Source organism: Liolophura sinensis, chromosome 1, assembly GCF_032854445.1.
Source record: "Liolophura sinensis isolate JHLJ2023 chromosome 1, CUHK_Ljap_v2, whole genome shotgun sequence".
Taxonomy (NCBI): domain Eukaryota; kingdom Metazoa; phylum Mollusca; class Polyplacophora; order Chitonida; family Chitonidae; genus Liolophura; species Liolophura sinensis.
Window position 1 is genome coordinate 55,002,214 of NC_088295.1, and position 15,982 is coordinate 55,018,195.

Consider the following 15,982-nt stretch of genomic DNA (forward strand, 5'->3'; position numbering starts at 1 on the left):
TTCACAGGAGACGCAAGAAACATACCTGAGGCTTGAGGCCGCAGAACTCTGGCACTACCCCCAAGAAAAGTAAATTGAAGACTGTATAGCTCTAAAATAGTGTTAGCAAAGGTGGGGAGTATTTAGATCTAGGGCAGGTCAAAGACTTTAAAGATATGACAATCTAGCTTTCGCTGGTAGTTTACAGATGTCAGTAAAGTGTAATAATAGTGTGACTGTGAGGTGTCACGTCTGGAGACATCACATGATTCTGGCATAATGGTACACACTGAGGCAGCTCTATATAAGTATGATGGCTAAGGGATATTGCCTACATTAAGGCCTAAACTGTCATTCCGCAAAAGAAATATAAAACAACAACAGGGAATAAGATTTCTGATTTAAAACAGAGTGGGCTGTGGCTGATTGGTTAAGGTGCTTGACTTTCAGTCACTATGAAACATGGTTCAAACCCTGCCTTGGCTCGTCTAGCTATTTGTGCTGTCTAACGTTTGTTGAAGACCCATTTTGTCTTCCCCAAATATCCTGTCTAAAGTCACATGTACCCATAAAATTGAGTGACAATGCATAAGCAAATGATCAAACAAATTAACATGGGTAAGACCTTGAAGTATTATATTTCACCCGAAAAATAACCTTTCAGAAAAACATAAAGGCCCTGAAATGACACTTTTGATGTCAGAACTTAAAATGAATCAAACTATAGACTTTTGTGACTTTATAGGCCTACACTTTCATGGAAAAACTGACGTGGCACTGTAAAGTGAGTGAATCAATGAGAATGATGGAAAATGTGCCGCTTGAAGAATGCTAAACTTTAGGTGAAATTCATTAATTTTCTCCCCATGGTACAAAAAATGATCTTTAAATTCAGCAAAGATAAGTTTGAATGCAAACCTTAATACAGTCTTTATAGCTAGACATGCGATTGGATAGCGTTGAAGCGAGTGAAGATGCGCACTTGTGTTCTACAACTGCTTATTGTCAACATTAGCAGGTAAATCAGAGTTGTCTTCTCCTGACAGTTTTTGCTGCAGGTGGTGGTCTATCGAGAGTTTGTGAACTGTGTTATCAACCCGTCGTCACTTCGGACAAGGTTTGTTGTCAGATTAAGCAGGCTGTTGTTCTCGAGGTGCTGACAGAGTGTTCAAACTAATCTTGTCAAGAATGCAGGTCGAATGGTTCTGCCAGTTACGAAGTTATGTAAACTTAACTAGGTCAGAACAACAACAACTGTCAAGCTGTCCCAGCTTATGAACCGGCGTTTTCTTGTACTGGCTGTAACAGATTGGCAGTTTATTAATTTCCTCCACCCATGATGCCGACCACCGTTATATAAGTCACAAATATATAGCGGCCACCAACTATTCCCAGATTAAGACCACTATGTGAGCAGATATAAATGGACTTCTGATAAAGCAGTCCGAGATTACTCTGACCTAAACCTGATTACTCTTAGGTTTGGCAAAATTTTGTTCGGCCATGGATGGCCCCAGACCCACGCTGGTTCGCCGAACAAACTATGGCCAAACTTAATGTCAGCGCAAGCTCGGACTAATAAAACAAAGCAAATTAACCTAACGTCACTCAAGCAATGTCGTCCAGTGCGCAGATAATTCGATCCCCATATTGTCTGAATTATAATTGCAATGACATATACTTGTATATTAAATCATAATTTTTAGTTGTTCATCCACAAAATGATGACAGCAGTATGCACAGCATTATAGACTGTTGATGTCAAATAGAATTGGCTTTTCCTAACCTGTGTTATACTGATCAGATGAAAATTTAGGTAACCCCCTAAAAACTAGCTGGATGTTCATCTACTTTACCGTAAACTGTCTAAAAAAAAAAAAAGAAGAAAAACAAGGAAAAAGTTACAAAGAGTGACAATTTATTATCCCTCTCATACTGTATTCCGGGTTTTACTCTTTTCCATTCTGAACTGAAGATAACCTTTCTCGCACCACTCTTTACAGTAAGTGTGACAGGACGACCAGGAGCTAAATGCCTGGTCAAACATCTTTTTACAAGTTTTATGAAACTGCGCTCATTTTGCACCACATCAAATTTGACGGTTCAAGGCTATGGAAATTTGCCCATTGATTGGTTAAGCGTAGACGTGGATACAGCTTGGAACTGATTGTTACTTACACAGCGGCTTGGCTAATTAGAAACTCTGTTTACTAATATAGTTCCCTTACGTGTAAAATTGCAAAGTACTACTCGTTATCCTATGGCGTGTTGCTTTAATTGTAATGTTTCCTTTGCAATAATTGTGAAAACATTAATTCAATAATGTTAAATGTACTGCTTCCATATTTTATTTTTCTGACATTCATTCGGTCGGTAGACAAGGTAAATGTCAGAATGTTAAATAAGGAGAAAAAAAGCCCCAGATGTGTCAGATTGACAGTAAGGAAAATTTCCCGCTGTTCAAACGCACATCTTTCCTTTTATAAATCTATGTCGACAGTCTGCTGTTGTTCCTACAAATTAAATAACCTGTTCTTAGGTTGGCCTAACCAAAAATAGTCCTTGGCAATAACACAAATTGACAAAAAAGGACATTTTCCAGCACTATGCTGCGGGAGGCATCTCAATAACCCGCTAACTGCTATGGTATAGGCTCAAAAAATGTGATTATTTTTCATGAACAGACATGATTGCCATAGACCCTTTTGGTATGGCGAGTCTTATAACAGGCCAGTTAATTACCGAGACCACACCATTAACATTAATTTATGTTAGGAAAGATTTAATGGGCTTGTGAACTGTGGTAAAAGGTCTTTGACGTCAATCTAACACATTTTGGACTGTTTGTCTGCATAACTCTTGCAGCAGTGTTGCACGATGAGAGTTACCTCACTCTGCAACTATTTTACTAAAGATACCCCTAGGGGAATCCGAATGGGCATTTCAGGATTCAGGATGGGCATTTCGGGGCTTTCGCAAACTAACACCTCTGAAAGGCAATGATATTGCGACAGCTTCTCATGGCGGCATCTTGTCCATCTACCCTAATTCTTACACCTTCGCAACCTCCTCAGTGGCCAGTATTTTGAAACATCCTGAGAGAACTATTGGATGTAGAGAAATAATCTGCACTGTTGTGTGAAGCTTTATGTTGTTATTTTTGTAATAGTTGTATGCATAAATGTCACTGAAAAAAGGACTGAAGTGGTTGGAAAGGTTGGATATTTACAGTAAGATGAACTCAGTGTACTATGTTTAAATGCTGACATTTATCGTAGCACCTAGTCCATTACCACATGCAGTAGTCATCGCCTTACCATGACGGTAAAATAGATTCTATTCCAGCTCCATGGTGTTATGATGAATGTCACAATATTAAGACAGCAGACTGAGTCATGTAGATCTACTAGACTTCGTTGAGCCGACAGTTTCAAGCTTTTTATTGGCTCTGTATTCAAACTGAAATGAAAAGGACAACAGCACTGTATCTTGTATGTCATCTGTGTTTCCTAATAATGCTGGACTAAACTGAACTGATCCGAGCCAAAGAAAGACCGAAAATATGTGAAGAAATCCTTCACTGATTCATATACTGTAATTTCTCAACCATTTCATATATGAAAGAACAAGTTTCAGAGTGAATTATGTACCTTTATAATTTGATTTTGGGAAAAAAAACTACATTGGTTGTGTCGGACTGTGTCAGGGCTTCACAGAAAGTATACACATGCAAAAAGGTTGAAGAATTATAGTTTACACTATCTTGTTCACAGATGAGTGATTTCCTCAAACCGGCTGTTGCAGTAATTATTCCCAATCTTGGAGGAATTGCTGGATCTTTCCTCACTCGACAAAACATACCAACTTGGTATGAGGTATGTATAAATTAGTCTGAAATATATTTACATACACCTATGCCTTTGTCAGGTCTTCTCGATTACACTTGTATAACATGGTTTTCAGTTGCATGTCTAAAGGGTTTAAAACAGTTCAACAAATTTGTTTTGTTTTTCTCAAAGGATTTCATTAAACAGGTGGTCAGATTGTGAATGCATGTGTCTCTTGACGTAAGTCTCTAGTGATTGAACAATACCACCTGGTTCTAGAAATGATGAACATATGTTCCCATTGTTGATTGTCATGTTTGTGGTAACAAAATTGGCTTTGAGGAGATTGTCATTTAATGTGAGAAAAGTTCAAAAAAATTGAGGCCAATGCCCCATAAGTCCTTTCATTTAGGGAAAGGTTGAAAAGGTTTCAGATTCTTGTGCTTTTACTGGTATTGCTTATTTTCAGCATTTGAACCGACCATCCTGGCGCCCCCCAAACTACATATTTGGACCAGTCTGGACATATCTATACTCCTCTATGGGGTATGCCTCATATCTGGTCTGGAGGGATGCAGCTGATTGTGATGAAGCTAAACTCCCATTGTCCCTGTTTGCTGGACAGCTTGCTCTCAACTGGGCCTGGACACCCATTTTCTTTGGGGCACACAAGCTTGGACTGGTAAAGACATCCCTCTTTTTGAATATTTTAGAAAATTACAGATATTGATTGATAAGATATCTATCTTTGTGAAAATATTTGATGTTAAAATTTTCAAACAGAGATTGTACTAATATTAATATATTTATAAGATTTTATCTGAAGAAAATATAATATATTTTAATGTGAAAAATGTCAAACAAGGATGATATTAATATTTATTTATTTGAATAAATTTATTTATTTTTGTGTTTTATCTTTAACAATACACTCCAGAGTTTTTCACTTGAATGACAGTCAGGTTTATTGGTGGGAGGAACAGGAGTGCCTGGAGTAATATAACACCCCGTGCTGTGTACATAATACACCTCTTGACTTAAAGCTGAAATGGAAGACAACTTCAATATTACATATACAATATAGTATTATCGTTATCGGGATTACACTTTCTGAATATAATACTGTTACTTAATCCACTTTGTAAATGACATCTATACATATACAATATATGTGAATTTGTCTTATTGCCAAGAATGTCAAAAAGTTTTTATTTTATTTACCATTTGAGTTTTAATTATACATACATACACACTCACACACACATATCTTGTATTTTTACAAATATGGCTTGTTTTTATGTTTCAGGCTACAATTGAAATCGGAGTATTGTGGGGTGCCATTGTTGCTACGATGTACACATTTTATCCAATCAACAAAACAGCATCTCTTCTACTGCTTCCTTACCTAGGCTGGGTGTCATTCGCATCAGCTTTGACCTACAGCATTTGGAAAAGAAACAAAGACAGAACAGATTAGTTCATGAGGATTGTCTTATGTAGAGTCAAATGAACAAGTCAAAATTGTTCAACTTTTGTTGTGTACAGAGCAGTTAATGAAATAAGCTGTAGAGATGTTGAGTTTGGCTAGCTTCTAGTATCTACAGTGATAGATAACCACATTTAAAATGAGGTCATAGGGGGTTGAAAGGCAGATGTGAGAAGTTTCACTTACATTTGGGCATGATATGGGAAGGGCAAAATTGGCATTGTGTTCATTGGAATAATTGGAATTGACCCAATATAACATTACCATTATTTCTAAGAGGAAGGCTTAGCAATGGATGTGTTGATCAAAGTCATCACTGATTGAATCAAAACAGCTATGTAAAAAATTGTTCGAAAAAAAAAATTTCCAAACGTTTTAATCCTATTTCGAAAACCCTTTATTAAAGAATGTTTCATTGCAGTATTTTAACTGCTTCCAGCAAAGGCTGTGACCAAATGTCTTTTTTTGAAAACAGTTTTAATAGATCTGCAAAGCTTGGTTAAATAACCACGAGGAGATGGCCAACATCTCTACTAAGCTTAAATGATTTTATCACCAGATGGGGAGTGTTTCACAGGTGCCTTCTTTCCCCTAAACCTACTTTTTAATGAAACAGCCTTAAGAAATCAACAAAGCAGGACAGCCTACTATTGTGGTCAAGTGCAAATCTAGAAGAGATAAAAGTAGAAGAGATTCTGTATCTGTTTCATTGGAAAGGTTGAAGGGTGACAGTAGTTTAACCTGGTGTTAATGAATTTAGATTTGCCTGCTTGGTTTTGCCATCCTCCTGTTTAGGAGTGCGTTTAGTGCGTTTATTTTGAGAAGCATGTATCCTCTGCTTAAATGGAATGATACAAGCGGTAGTCTAAAATTTATTCCCAAATTTTTTAGGGAATATTCTTCGGCATAGTTAAAGGGCAACCAGTATTGTTTTTCATCTTAGACGTATATATTATTATCTGTACAAAATGTATATATGTTTATTCCAACTGTAAAACAAAACAAAAAAACAAAATACTCCTCGATTTTTACCTCGTGCCCATTTTGTACTCCTCTTGTAGTGGTTATTTGCCGGTTTCTGACACTAGGCTAGAGTGATGATATGACATGAATACCTCCTGTTGTAAGTGTAAACACCACATTGATGTTTAATGGTATGCGTAGATTTCATCACATAAGTAATATTTTGATGGCATTGTTTCTGTCTGCTGTGTAGTTTGTAACCTAGATATTTATAGTTACCTTTTCACCACTATTTTGTTTACCTGGTATATTTATGTGCTCCAGGAATGCTTTATCAATGTAAATATAACACAGAAGTGAATTCCTCGCTGCTAACCTTTTTGCCGTGTTTTTTTATACAAAAAAATGAAATTGCCAGTAAAACTGGTATAATGGTCATGTGTGTGTGCTTGTCTTGAGTTCAGTAACATGAAAGGCTGACAGTCAGACCAAGAGAGATAGCTAAAATGTTAATGATGATCATGGAGCAACTTGTACTCCATGAGATGCCGGTTCAAACCCAAGACATGACTCATGGGTCAGTTTGCTCACGAGTCAATCCTGCACGTTGAACAGTGCATTTCAAGATTACCCTGCAGCATATGTGAGCCCTTTGACATGACTCGTGGGTCAGTTTGCTCACGAGTCAATCCTGCACGTTGAACAGTGCATTTCAAGATTACCCTGCAGCATTTGTGAGCCCTTTGACATGACTCGTGGGTCAGTTTGCTTACGAGTCAATCCTGCACGTTGAACAGTGCATTTCAAGATTACCCTGCATTGTTTGTGAGCCCTTTGATATGACTCATGGGTCAGTTTGCTCACAAGTCAATCCTGCACGTTGAACAGTGCATTTCAAGATTACCCTGCAGCATTTGTGAGCCCTTTGACATGACTCATGGGTCAGTTTGCTCACAAGTCAATCCTGCACGTTGAACAGTGCATTTCAAGATTACCCCGCATTGTTTGTGAGCCCTTTGACATGACTCATGGGTCAGTTTGCTTACGAGTCAATCCTGCACGTTGAACAGTGCATTTCAAGATTACCCTGTAGCATTTGTGAGCCCTTTGATATGACTCGTGGGTCAGTTTGCTCACGAGTCAATCCTGCACGTTGAACAGTGTATTTCAAGACTACCCTGCATTGTTTGTGAGCCCTTTGACATGACTCATGGGTCAGTTTGCTTACGAGTCAATCCTGCACGTTGAACAGTGCATTTCAAGATTACACTGCAGCATTCAGGGTAATTTTTGTGTATGGCATCAAACAAAAAAATAAATCCATACATATAAACCCTTGGAAAAGCATTAAAAGCAGTAATCAAGCTAGACTATGGTTTTCCATCAAGAGGTATGTCACGTACCTGGCAAGGAAGAATGACCTCTGAAGTCTCTGCCAGCAGATCAGTGATTGGTCAAATGGAGTTCAGTTATGAACAGTTTCCATTTAAATATACATGTAGGTGCTGGTATGTGTCTTTGGTGAATATCTGGACTGAAGCAGTCTTTTGCACCATATATCAAAGATTATTTCACTTCAAAGATAGTGGTCAGGATATTAGTTGATAGAGACTTCCCTCCACCTATAAAACTGACAGCCTTCGTGCAGATGTAAAATGGCACAATAGTCCATTTTTAGAGACATTTAAAGGTTATAAAATGTTACTTTTGCTTCGGAAAATGAAGGTTACATTTTTCATGCAGGATATCAGCCTACCTTCTAAGCAAATGTCAAGACATCTTTCCTAAATCAGCAGAATTCTCAAAATTAAGCAAACTGAGTAAAATGAAATAAAATGCAGAGATGTTGAGTTTGGCTAGCTTCTAGTATCTACAGTGATAGATAACCACATTCAAAATGAGGTTATAGGGGGTTGAAAGGCAGATGTGAGAAGTTTCACTTACATTTGGGCATGATATGGGCAGGACAAAATTGGCGTTGTGTTCATTGGAATAACTGCATTTGACCAAATATAACATTACCTTTATTTCTAAGAGGAAGGCTTAGCAATGGATGTGCTGATCAAAGTCATCACTGATTGAATCAAAACAGCTATGTAGAAAGATGAAATTTTAAGCACTTTACAGTAAATAAATTCGCCTTCTTGTTTTAATTGAACAAGCTTGGGAAACCTCTCCCAGTCGAAGTCATAGACAACCTTGCCGAATGACCAGGGTTAAGTTTAAGCTCGGTCTCCCTTGGTTGTACTGGTATACCTGTTAAATCCCTTATCATTTTATCAGTGTTGTGCATCTACTCAGCCTGCTAGGAACACTACTTTACGGCTAGGTGGATCACTGATAGCTGTTAGTGTATTGACCTCTAACTGACCATATCTTTGTGTGTTTGCTTTTGGTTGAGTGTACATAACCCTGAAGATTATTTTCGGTATACTCAAGAATGTTTACAGCTAAAACTAAGCAGCTCCTTACATTGCCTGGTTGGCCTAACTTTTGACAACCTGTTTTTTAACACGTGCCATTCTCTTAACACGAGGCCTGAGTTCTAGATTGAGGATTCTGTAAAAATAGCAAATTAGGGTTTGTTCACTTACATGATGGGCAGGTGAAGATTATGGCGGAAGGAATTTAGAATGCCCAAAGCCATTCTCTGGTTACCTGGCACATCTCTCAGGGTTGGATTTGAGCAAGTGAGTTTTCTGGTCAAGTGCCTGATAGTCGCAATGACTTGTATACCTTGGCAGTACTGAATGTGGCAGTGGTGGTCTGTTTGCTTTGCTCACTCAATGTATGTGATCAGGTCAGTGTCCGTATAATGTGAATAGGGTATGGTGTCCTTGGCATGATGCTTCCATGAAGCAGAACTATGTGAAATGCTATCAACTGTGCTCTGTTGTGCAATATTATGTGAAGTTAGCTGGAGACCACTTGCCTTCTACCAATAAAATAGATGGGGCATGTGGAAAAGTTTGTCAGTTTCTTGCTCAACATTAGTGGTTTATTCCAGAAACACCTATTTCTATCACCTATAAAAATCACCGCCACTTGATACATGAAATCCTGAGGATTTCATGTAAATACATTAACCTTATGTTAAGATTGTGCTAAGAACATTGATTATCTTAATATTTAATTATTTGACTTGCATTTTATGTCGTATTCAAGAATATTTGACTTATACGACTGACCAGCATTATAGTTGGAAGAAATGGGCAGGGTCCGAAGGATACTCTCGGCCAGGTGGCTGGGAGACTTTTCCATGCATTATTGGAGAAAAGGCCAGTATTAAAACTCACAGCGATTCCATTGCAGGAAGGCCCCCGAGTCCTTGTGCTACACTAATCTGCCAATCAGCAGACCACAGATTATCTTAAGGTAACTTCGTACAACAAAACCACTATAAATCACCTAACGGAATCCAGCAGAATTTTCTAAAATCACCTAACGGAATCCAGCAGAATTTTCTAACAGGAAATCTTTAACAGATCGATCACAACACACATTGACAACTCTGACTACTCCTGCTACAAGACACAAAAAGACACAGAGAACCTATTAAAGTTAGCACTACGCTTTATTTTTCTAAAAAATAAGAAAACTACTAGCCTAATACGGAGTATCCTAAGTAAGAATGGCAGTGAAATGAAGATACTATTTACACAGCCATATCCTTGATATTCATACTACACTGTCATGTACTGGCATCATCACTGATACATCTAATTCATGTCGCACAAACAGAGCACATTCGATGGTATGAATATGGTTTTTGAAACACCTGGTGATAAAATCCTATCCATTAAAATTTGGTCACAAACAAATCTAGTTCCAAGCTGACCATTTACACCATTATTAATCCTTGTATGGTTCAGAAAGATGTGTGAAATGTAAACTCACTAACACACAAATTAAAAAATGTAACAAAAAATAGAACAGAATACACATGGGTTTAATGGACAATGCTTAGCAGTTAACTTTATTTGTGCTAGCTCATGGTTCGACTAGTGTTTTTACTGACCACCACCAAGACACGACTGTATGTCAGATTGCTGACCACTGACAACTCCATCTGTAGCTAATTTACTGTACTCCTGCTAGTTGTTAGATTGACTTGATGGCAGATGGGTAATACAGAAATATTTGGCATGACCAATTTTAATGACTTGTACACATACACATTATAATACATGTGTAACAACAATATAACCAATGTAAATGTGTAGATACCTGAGATGGTTTGAAACAATTTACAGCACAGCAGTTAACATCAGTGCACATGTACTTCTTGTTCCCTATGATACACGTTTTTTTCTGGGTTACATTATAGTATTTTATTCACAAAAGGTATCTACTGTACCTTATACATACCTTAAATATTTAACCTTTTTGCAATTTTACTTGGTAATCATTAATGAATACTGTTCAAGCATAATTCTATATAGACATCGTTTTGAATAGGAGACTGCGTCCATATTTGGCACTGCCCCTGTAATCTAATTACCACACTGAAGGCAAAATTAACCTATTATCATTCAAAAAAGATCAGGAATTAGGCTTTATCAAAAATTGTTTTCTCTCTCTCTCATTAATAAAATGATGGAAATCGTGGAATTAACAAGTTCTTGCTCCGAACTATGGATAAGATATGCAAAATTTCCTCAGATGACTCAAACTTACACATTATTGCAATGGAATCTAAAACCAATCAATCAAAATCAGAATGTGTACGAATTTCTATCCTACCTCAATGGGAAATCAATCGGACAAATAATGGAAGGGCAATTACACGCCTAGTAAGCAAGCAATGTAATGGTGAATTTTGATTCTTCCATGCACTGCTACTTTTAATATAGTGAACATCTGTGGTCTGAATAAGATACACCATGGTTTGAATGATTTAAATCAAACAGTATCATTTACATGCAAATATGTAACTGTAAAACAAATGAAAAAAAACTTCACCTGATAAAATTTACCAGACAGGCATCAATATGTAGTGTGAGGTGGTGGTGTTTAAACTATATTTATAACATGCAGAAAATGCTAGAACAAATTTTCTACTTTTGTGCCAGTTCCTACCCCACAGGTATGTCCAAAAAGACATTTAAAAAAAAGACAATATTCTGAGGCCTCAGATCTGGAGATCAAAAGGTTTAAAAATCAAGGTGTTTTATACACACAGCTAGAGATGTTTTGTACGAAAAAGGAAATGACTAGACATTTCTTTAAAATGGTCCCCTAACAGTAAAGGGAGGTTAATCTGTACGGTCTTTGTTATCCTGCCACACACGGAAGGTTAGAGCAGTGGCGTATGTCACCCAGGCTAAATAAGGTGCCAGTAAATAGGTGGCTGTTCTGTTCACTGGATGGAAGGTAACCATCGTGGCAACTATTGCTCCCCACAGGGTTCCAATCTCCAGCGTGGCCTGAAATAAAGACAGTTTTAATTAATAGAAATTACTATTTTTCATCAATGAACACAAATTTCGGTTGACCATCTCTGATGCATTGAGGATAGACATTTACATGTGCTGCCACCCTTAAGCCGTGAATTAAATAAACTGATACACCAAACTGGACAGTGTCAACTATGTTTAAAGCGTTAATATCATTTGGATTTACTTGATTTTTAATAAAAATAATAGCAACTTTGCAAAAGCTGCGACATCCTGTATTATTCTGTGTCTTGCCGTCAGGTCTCTCTTTACGTGAATGAGCCATGCTAATAAATATGATGCCCTTTACAGGATGTCAAAAAGAAAGACAGGATGTCAAAAAAAAAAGACAGGATGTAAAAAAAATTTAACCAAAAAACACACACAATGACAGACATACAAACCATCATGTAGAAGTCAAGTCCAACCACATGATCAAGTCACAGGAAAGCAGTAAATATTATATTCAGTTCAGAATTCTGTCCACGCTTACCAATCCAAGTTTGTGGGCTCCAAAAAAGATGGGTGTCCATGCCCAGTTGAGTGCAAGCTGTCCTCCATACAGAGCCAGGGGCAGCCTGGCCTCCCCATCAAAGCCCCCTCCATCTCTCCAGACCAGGTAAGAGGCGTAGCCCATGGAGGCATACAGTCCTGTCCACGCAACAGGAAAAAGCCAGTTTGGGGGGCGCCATGAGGGACGCTTTAGATGCTGAAATATGTGATATGTAGACATATTTCAGCTAAATTCCACAAGAGAGGCATAATGATGAAATCCCAAAGCACACTAATCATTAATCAATCACACAAACTGTTGTTTTCAAAAACAATGCAATTAGTAAGTCTGACTGACACAGGAAAATGAATTAAGCAGTCTAAACTCTAGCAGGTGTGTGGTTCATGCAGTATATACATGCACATGTTATTCATCAGCAAGGGAATGGGACATATAAACATAATCATACTGTCCATACATACATATATACAATGCATTATTATTTTCATATGTATACAAGTCCATGACCTTGACCTCCAGCACATCTTTTATATTAGAGAGTGCATTTTTGCATGCATCACTGAGTTCTGGATAAAGCTTACTTACTGCACTTGACCTAAAAATTTGTTTATGACGAAGTTACTCCTTTTTCCTGATTCTGGGGATTATAGAAATATGTTCTGATCTTGGTCTAGGTAGTAGGATGATATCCTTGAGAAAAAAATGCAAGTTTCAGCACCAAAAGTAATGTTTTATTACTATTATTTGCCTTTTGAAATCAGATCCAAGAAACTCACTGAAGCACGCCATCCTTAGAAATGTGCTGTAACTAAACCTGATTTCTTACCCACACTGAATTAAACATTAAGTTCTTTGGCATATTAAAACTGAATTGAAAACTTAGATAACATTTTTTTTTGTACTTTGACACAGATGTTTACACACATTTTGGTAACTTACCTCATACCAGTTTTCAATGTTTGACCTGGTGATGGACCCAGAGATGAATCCACCGACCGTGGGCACAAGAACAGCTATGGCTGGCTTCACAAAATCTGACATCTAGAAACAGCACAAAAAATACATAATAAAAATGAAGATTTGTCCCACAAGTTCTGCTATAATTAATGTCAGGTTAACCGAGAATGAAGTGTAAAAAATTCACATGAATTCCAGATTCGAACAGGCCTCTCTAAAATGAGTAAAAACCAGTGAGTTCCTTCCACCAGTGCCAAGCGAGGTCCTCATCCCCACCCTCCCTGCACCCTGCTCCCTCCATAACTCTTTGCAGATGATGGGATGAAATAGTTTTATATATGTACACTACTTACCTATTAGCATATATTGTCAGAATGTTAAATAAGAAGGGAGATCATCTTCACTTTTTATGACCTTTTGAATATGCATGTATTTGAAATTCTGACACACCTATTCATTGGAGTTTATACATTGATCCTTTCCAGGTATTTTGTCAGACCCTAGATCTAATACTGACATTACAAGCCGACATTCTCTCCATCATAGTACCATACCGGAACTTATTTTACTTTAAACCCGTGATTTAAAGTTTCATAAAACCAATAACTACTGATAATTTTTCCTGCTATGACGTGTATACCTACTTATACACTTCATTTATATATTATTTGATTAGTGTTTTATTCCTTGCTCAAAAATACCTACCAATGTAAGACTCATGCAATACTTGCATAAAGAAATACCAAAACATATTTTTCATATTTGGATATACTAGCGCCAATCCAAATACATACATATATAAACGCGAACGAAGTCATCTAGCGTTACCTTCATTAGCATATTAGGAATTAAACAGAGTCTTATGCATCAGTAAAAAAATCTACGTCAAAGCCATATACATGTAGGACCTACTGTGAACACCTTATATATCTCACAGTTTTCGGCCTTTTTGACATGTCTTATCAAAGAAACTGTCCTTGGTCATGCCTGGTGTAAAATTAGTTCAACAGTTTGTAGTGTTGCATGTAACAGTTTGATCTACGGGCCTACAACGTGCAGAATTTATTAACAGTGATGTCGCCCGCCTCAACTTTTTGTACTGCTAAATCATTCCCTACTGTCAACTTTCCATAGTTTGCGAAGTTCAGATAAATTATGAATGTTCACAAAAGCAGCACATTATAAGGTACATCACAACTACATGCCGACTGTGTGGCAGTTTTACACTTATAGAGCACTTACCTTCACTGTTGCCTGTGGATCGGGCAAGAATGAGGGCAACCTGACATTGCATGGTCACATGATACATGGCAGCGAGATAATACTTAGGGGCCATGTCATCTATTCTATAATATGCGGCGTTTTTTTTTTGTTCTTTGTTTTTTTCCTGTAGAGTTTCACATCGGCTTCTACCATTTCAACTGTTCACTCAACTGCTACAGCATCAACCTTGATTTGTATTGTATTGTAAATTACAAATAAATTTTAAATTTTTTAAAAGTTAAATATACAAATTAGCCAAGGGGATATTTTTATGTGTTCAAAATAAAAGGCAAAGGCATGCAAATGAAAGAACTTTCCACACAAGCCCTGAAAGACATTTTCACGCTTATTATCAAACACACACTTCTGACTGGACTTTTTTCTGTACTGCTAGCAAGGCAAATGTTCACTAAATTCCTAAACTGATGAGTGAAGACACACTTCTGAATTGACTTTGTCACCAACACTTTATTCATGAAGTGAAGTTCCCACAAAACAGTATATAATAAAATATCTGCAACTATCGTATCTCAACACATGAAATTATAATATCCCCATTATATAAACAATGAAACACTAAGTTTAAAGAACGATCTATATGGCATAGCCTTGAGCGTAAAGAAATAGCTGGGTATACAGATAGCAGGGTTAAATAAACATGCATTACCATACAGGTGGTAATGATTTAACATCATGTTCTCCCCAAAACATTAATGGTAACATGTGCTCCCCTAAACATTAATAGTAACATGTTCTCCCCAAAACATTAATGGCAACATGTTCTCTCGAAAACATTAATGGTAACATCATGTTCTCCTCAAAACACTAATGATATTAACACTGTACTATCTTGTTACATTTTGTATCATGTATGTTACAGATGTTACATTATAATCATCTGCTGGCAAAAAGCACTAACATTACCACAGTATTGTAACATCAAGTTACAGTCTATATCATTTATTCCCCAACACTTTTCATCAATTTAAAACAATTTCCACACACACCAGTATATAAACAACATTGATTGTTCACTCGAACAGATTATACGGGTTTGTAAATCGACCGAGAAAACATCAACACAGAGGGCACCCTGTTACACTTCACAAATATGAATACCGGTACACAATCATGCGGGATACTTTCAATAACCAATGGCAAGATGTAAACATCTTTGTTTTCATTTGTTCCATATAACATATATTTACAAATGTGAAATACTGATGTTGTTTCTTTATCCATTAACAAGATTTGGAACCATGACATACTTATAAACATTCGTACGATTTATGTACATAATCAAACACAAACATTTTCAAGAGAAATATCTGATTACACTATTATGAAGTAGACCAGTGGCCACTTTCAGCAGCCAATAACATGTACATTGCATGTATATAAATGTGTAAGTTGAACATACTATACTAATGATTTCAATAACTGTGTGGTATATATTAACTACTAGTGTTCTTTATACAGAAATCTACATGTATCAATTTATTTATGTGGCAATAAAGAGAAGAGTAATTGCACCTTTTCTGACTTACAGTGAATTTTC

The 15,982-nt window shown here is 37.0% G+C and overlaps 2 protein-coding genes across 2 annotated transcripts; one reads left to right on the top strand and one right to left on the bottom strand.

The window, feature by feature from the left end:
* The first annotated feature begins 1,013 nt into the window (after positions 1 to 1,013).
* On the top strand, positions 1,014 to 5,307 carry LOC135481832 (translocator protein-like). Its single transcript, XM_064761557.1, has 4 exons — positions 1,014 to 1,096; positions 3,753 to 3,854; positions 4,276 to 4,488; positions 5,113 to 5,307. Exons 2-4 carry the CDS (start codon positions 3,753 to 3,755, stop codon positions 5,281 to 5,283), a joined length of 486 nt encoding a protein of 161 aa, XP_064617627.1. The 5' UTR covers positions 1,014 to 1,096; the 3' UTR covers positions 5,284 to 5,307.
* A 5,712-nt stretch (positions 5,308 to 11,019) lies between these two features.
* On the bottom strand, positions 11,020 to 14,432 carry LOC135480408 (translocator protein-like). The gene is made up of 4 exons (XM_064760242.1): positions 14,404 to 14,432; positions 13,144 to 13,245; positions 12,184 to 12,399; positions 11,020 to 11,681 (listed from the first exon to the last, which is right to left on the bottom strand). Exons 2-4 carry the CDS (start codon positions 13,243 to 13,245, stop codon positions 11,511 to 11,513), a joined length of 489 nt encoding a protein of 162 aa, XP_064616312.1. The 5' UTR covers positions 14,404 to 14,432; the 3' UTR covers positions 11,020 to 11,510.
* Positions 14,433 to 15,982: the final 1,550 nt, after the last annotated feature.

Bases quoted from the DNA above. Each gene is read 5' to 3' on its own strand.
- LOC135481832 (XM_064761557.1), top strand. From the start codon at position 3,753: ATGAGTGATTTCCTCAAACCGGCTGTTGCAGTAATTATTCCCAATCTT. The intron at 3,855-4,275 runs GTATGTATAAAT...GCTTATTTTCAG, and splicing joins ACATACCAACTTGGTATGAG to CATTTGAACCGACCATCCTG. The intron at 4,489-5,112 runs GTAAAGACATCC...TTTATGTTTCAG, and splicing joins GGGCACACAAGCTTGGACTG to GCTACAATTGAAATCGGAGT.
- LOC135480408 (XM_064760242.1), bottom strand. From the start codon at position 13,245: ATGTCAGATTTTGTGAAGCCAGCCATAGCTGTTCTTGTGCCCACGGTC. The intron at 12,400-13,143 runs GTAAGTTACCAA...CACATATTTCAG, and splicing joins ACATTGAAAACTGGTATGAG to CATCTAAAGCGTCCCTCATG. The intron at 11,682-12,183 runs GTAAGCGTGGAC...TCTTTATTTCAG, and splicing joins GAGCCCACAAACTTGGATTG to GCCACGCTGGAGATTGGAAC.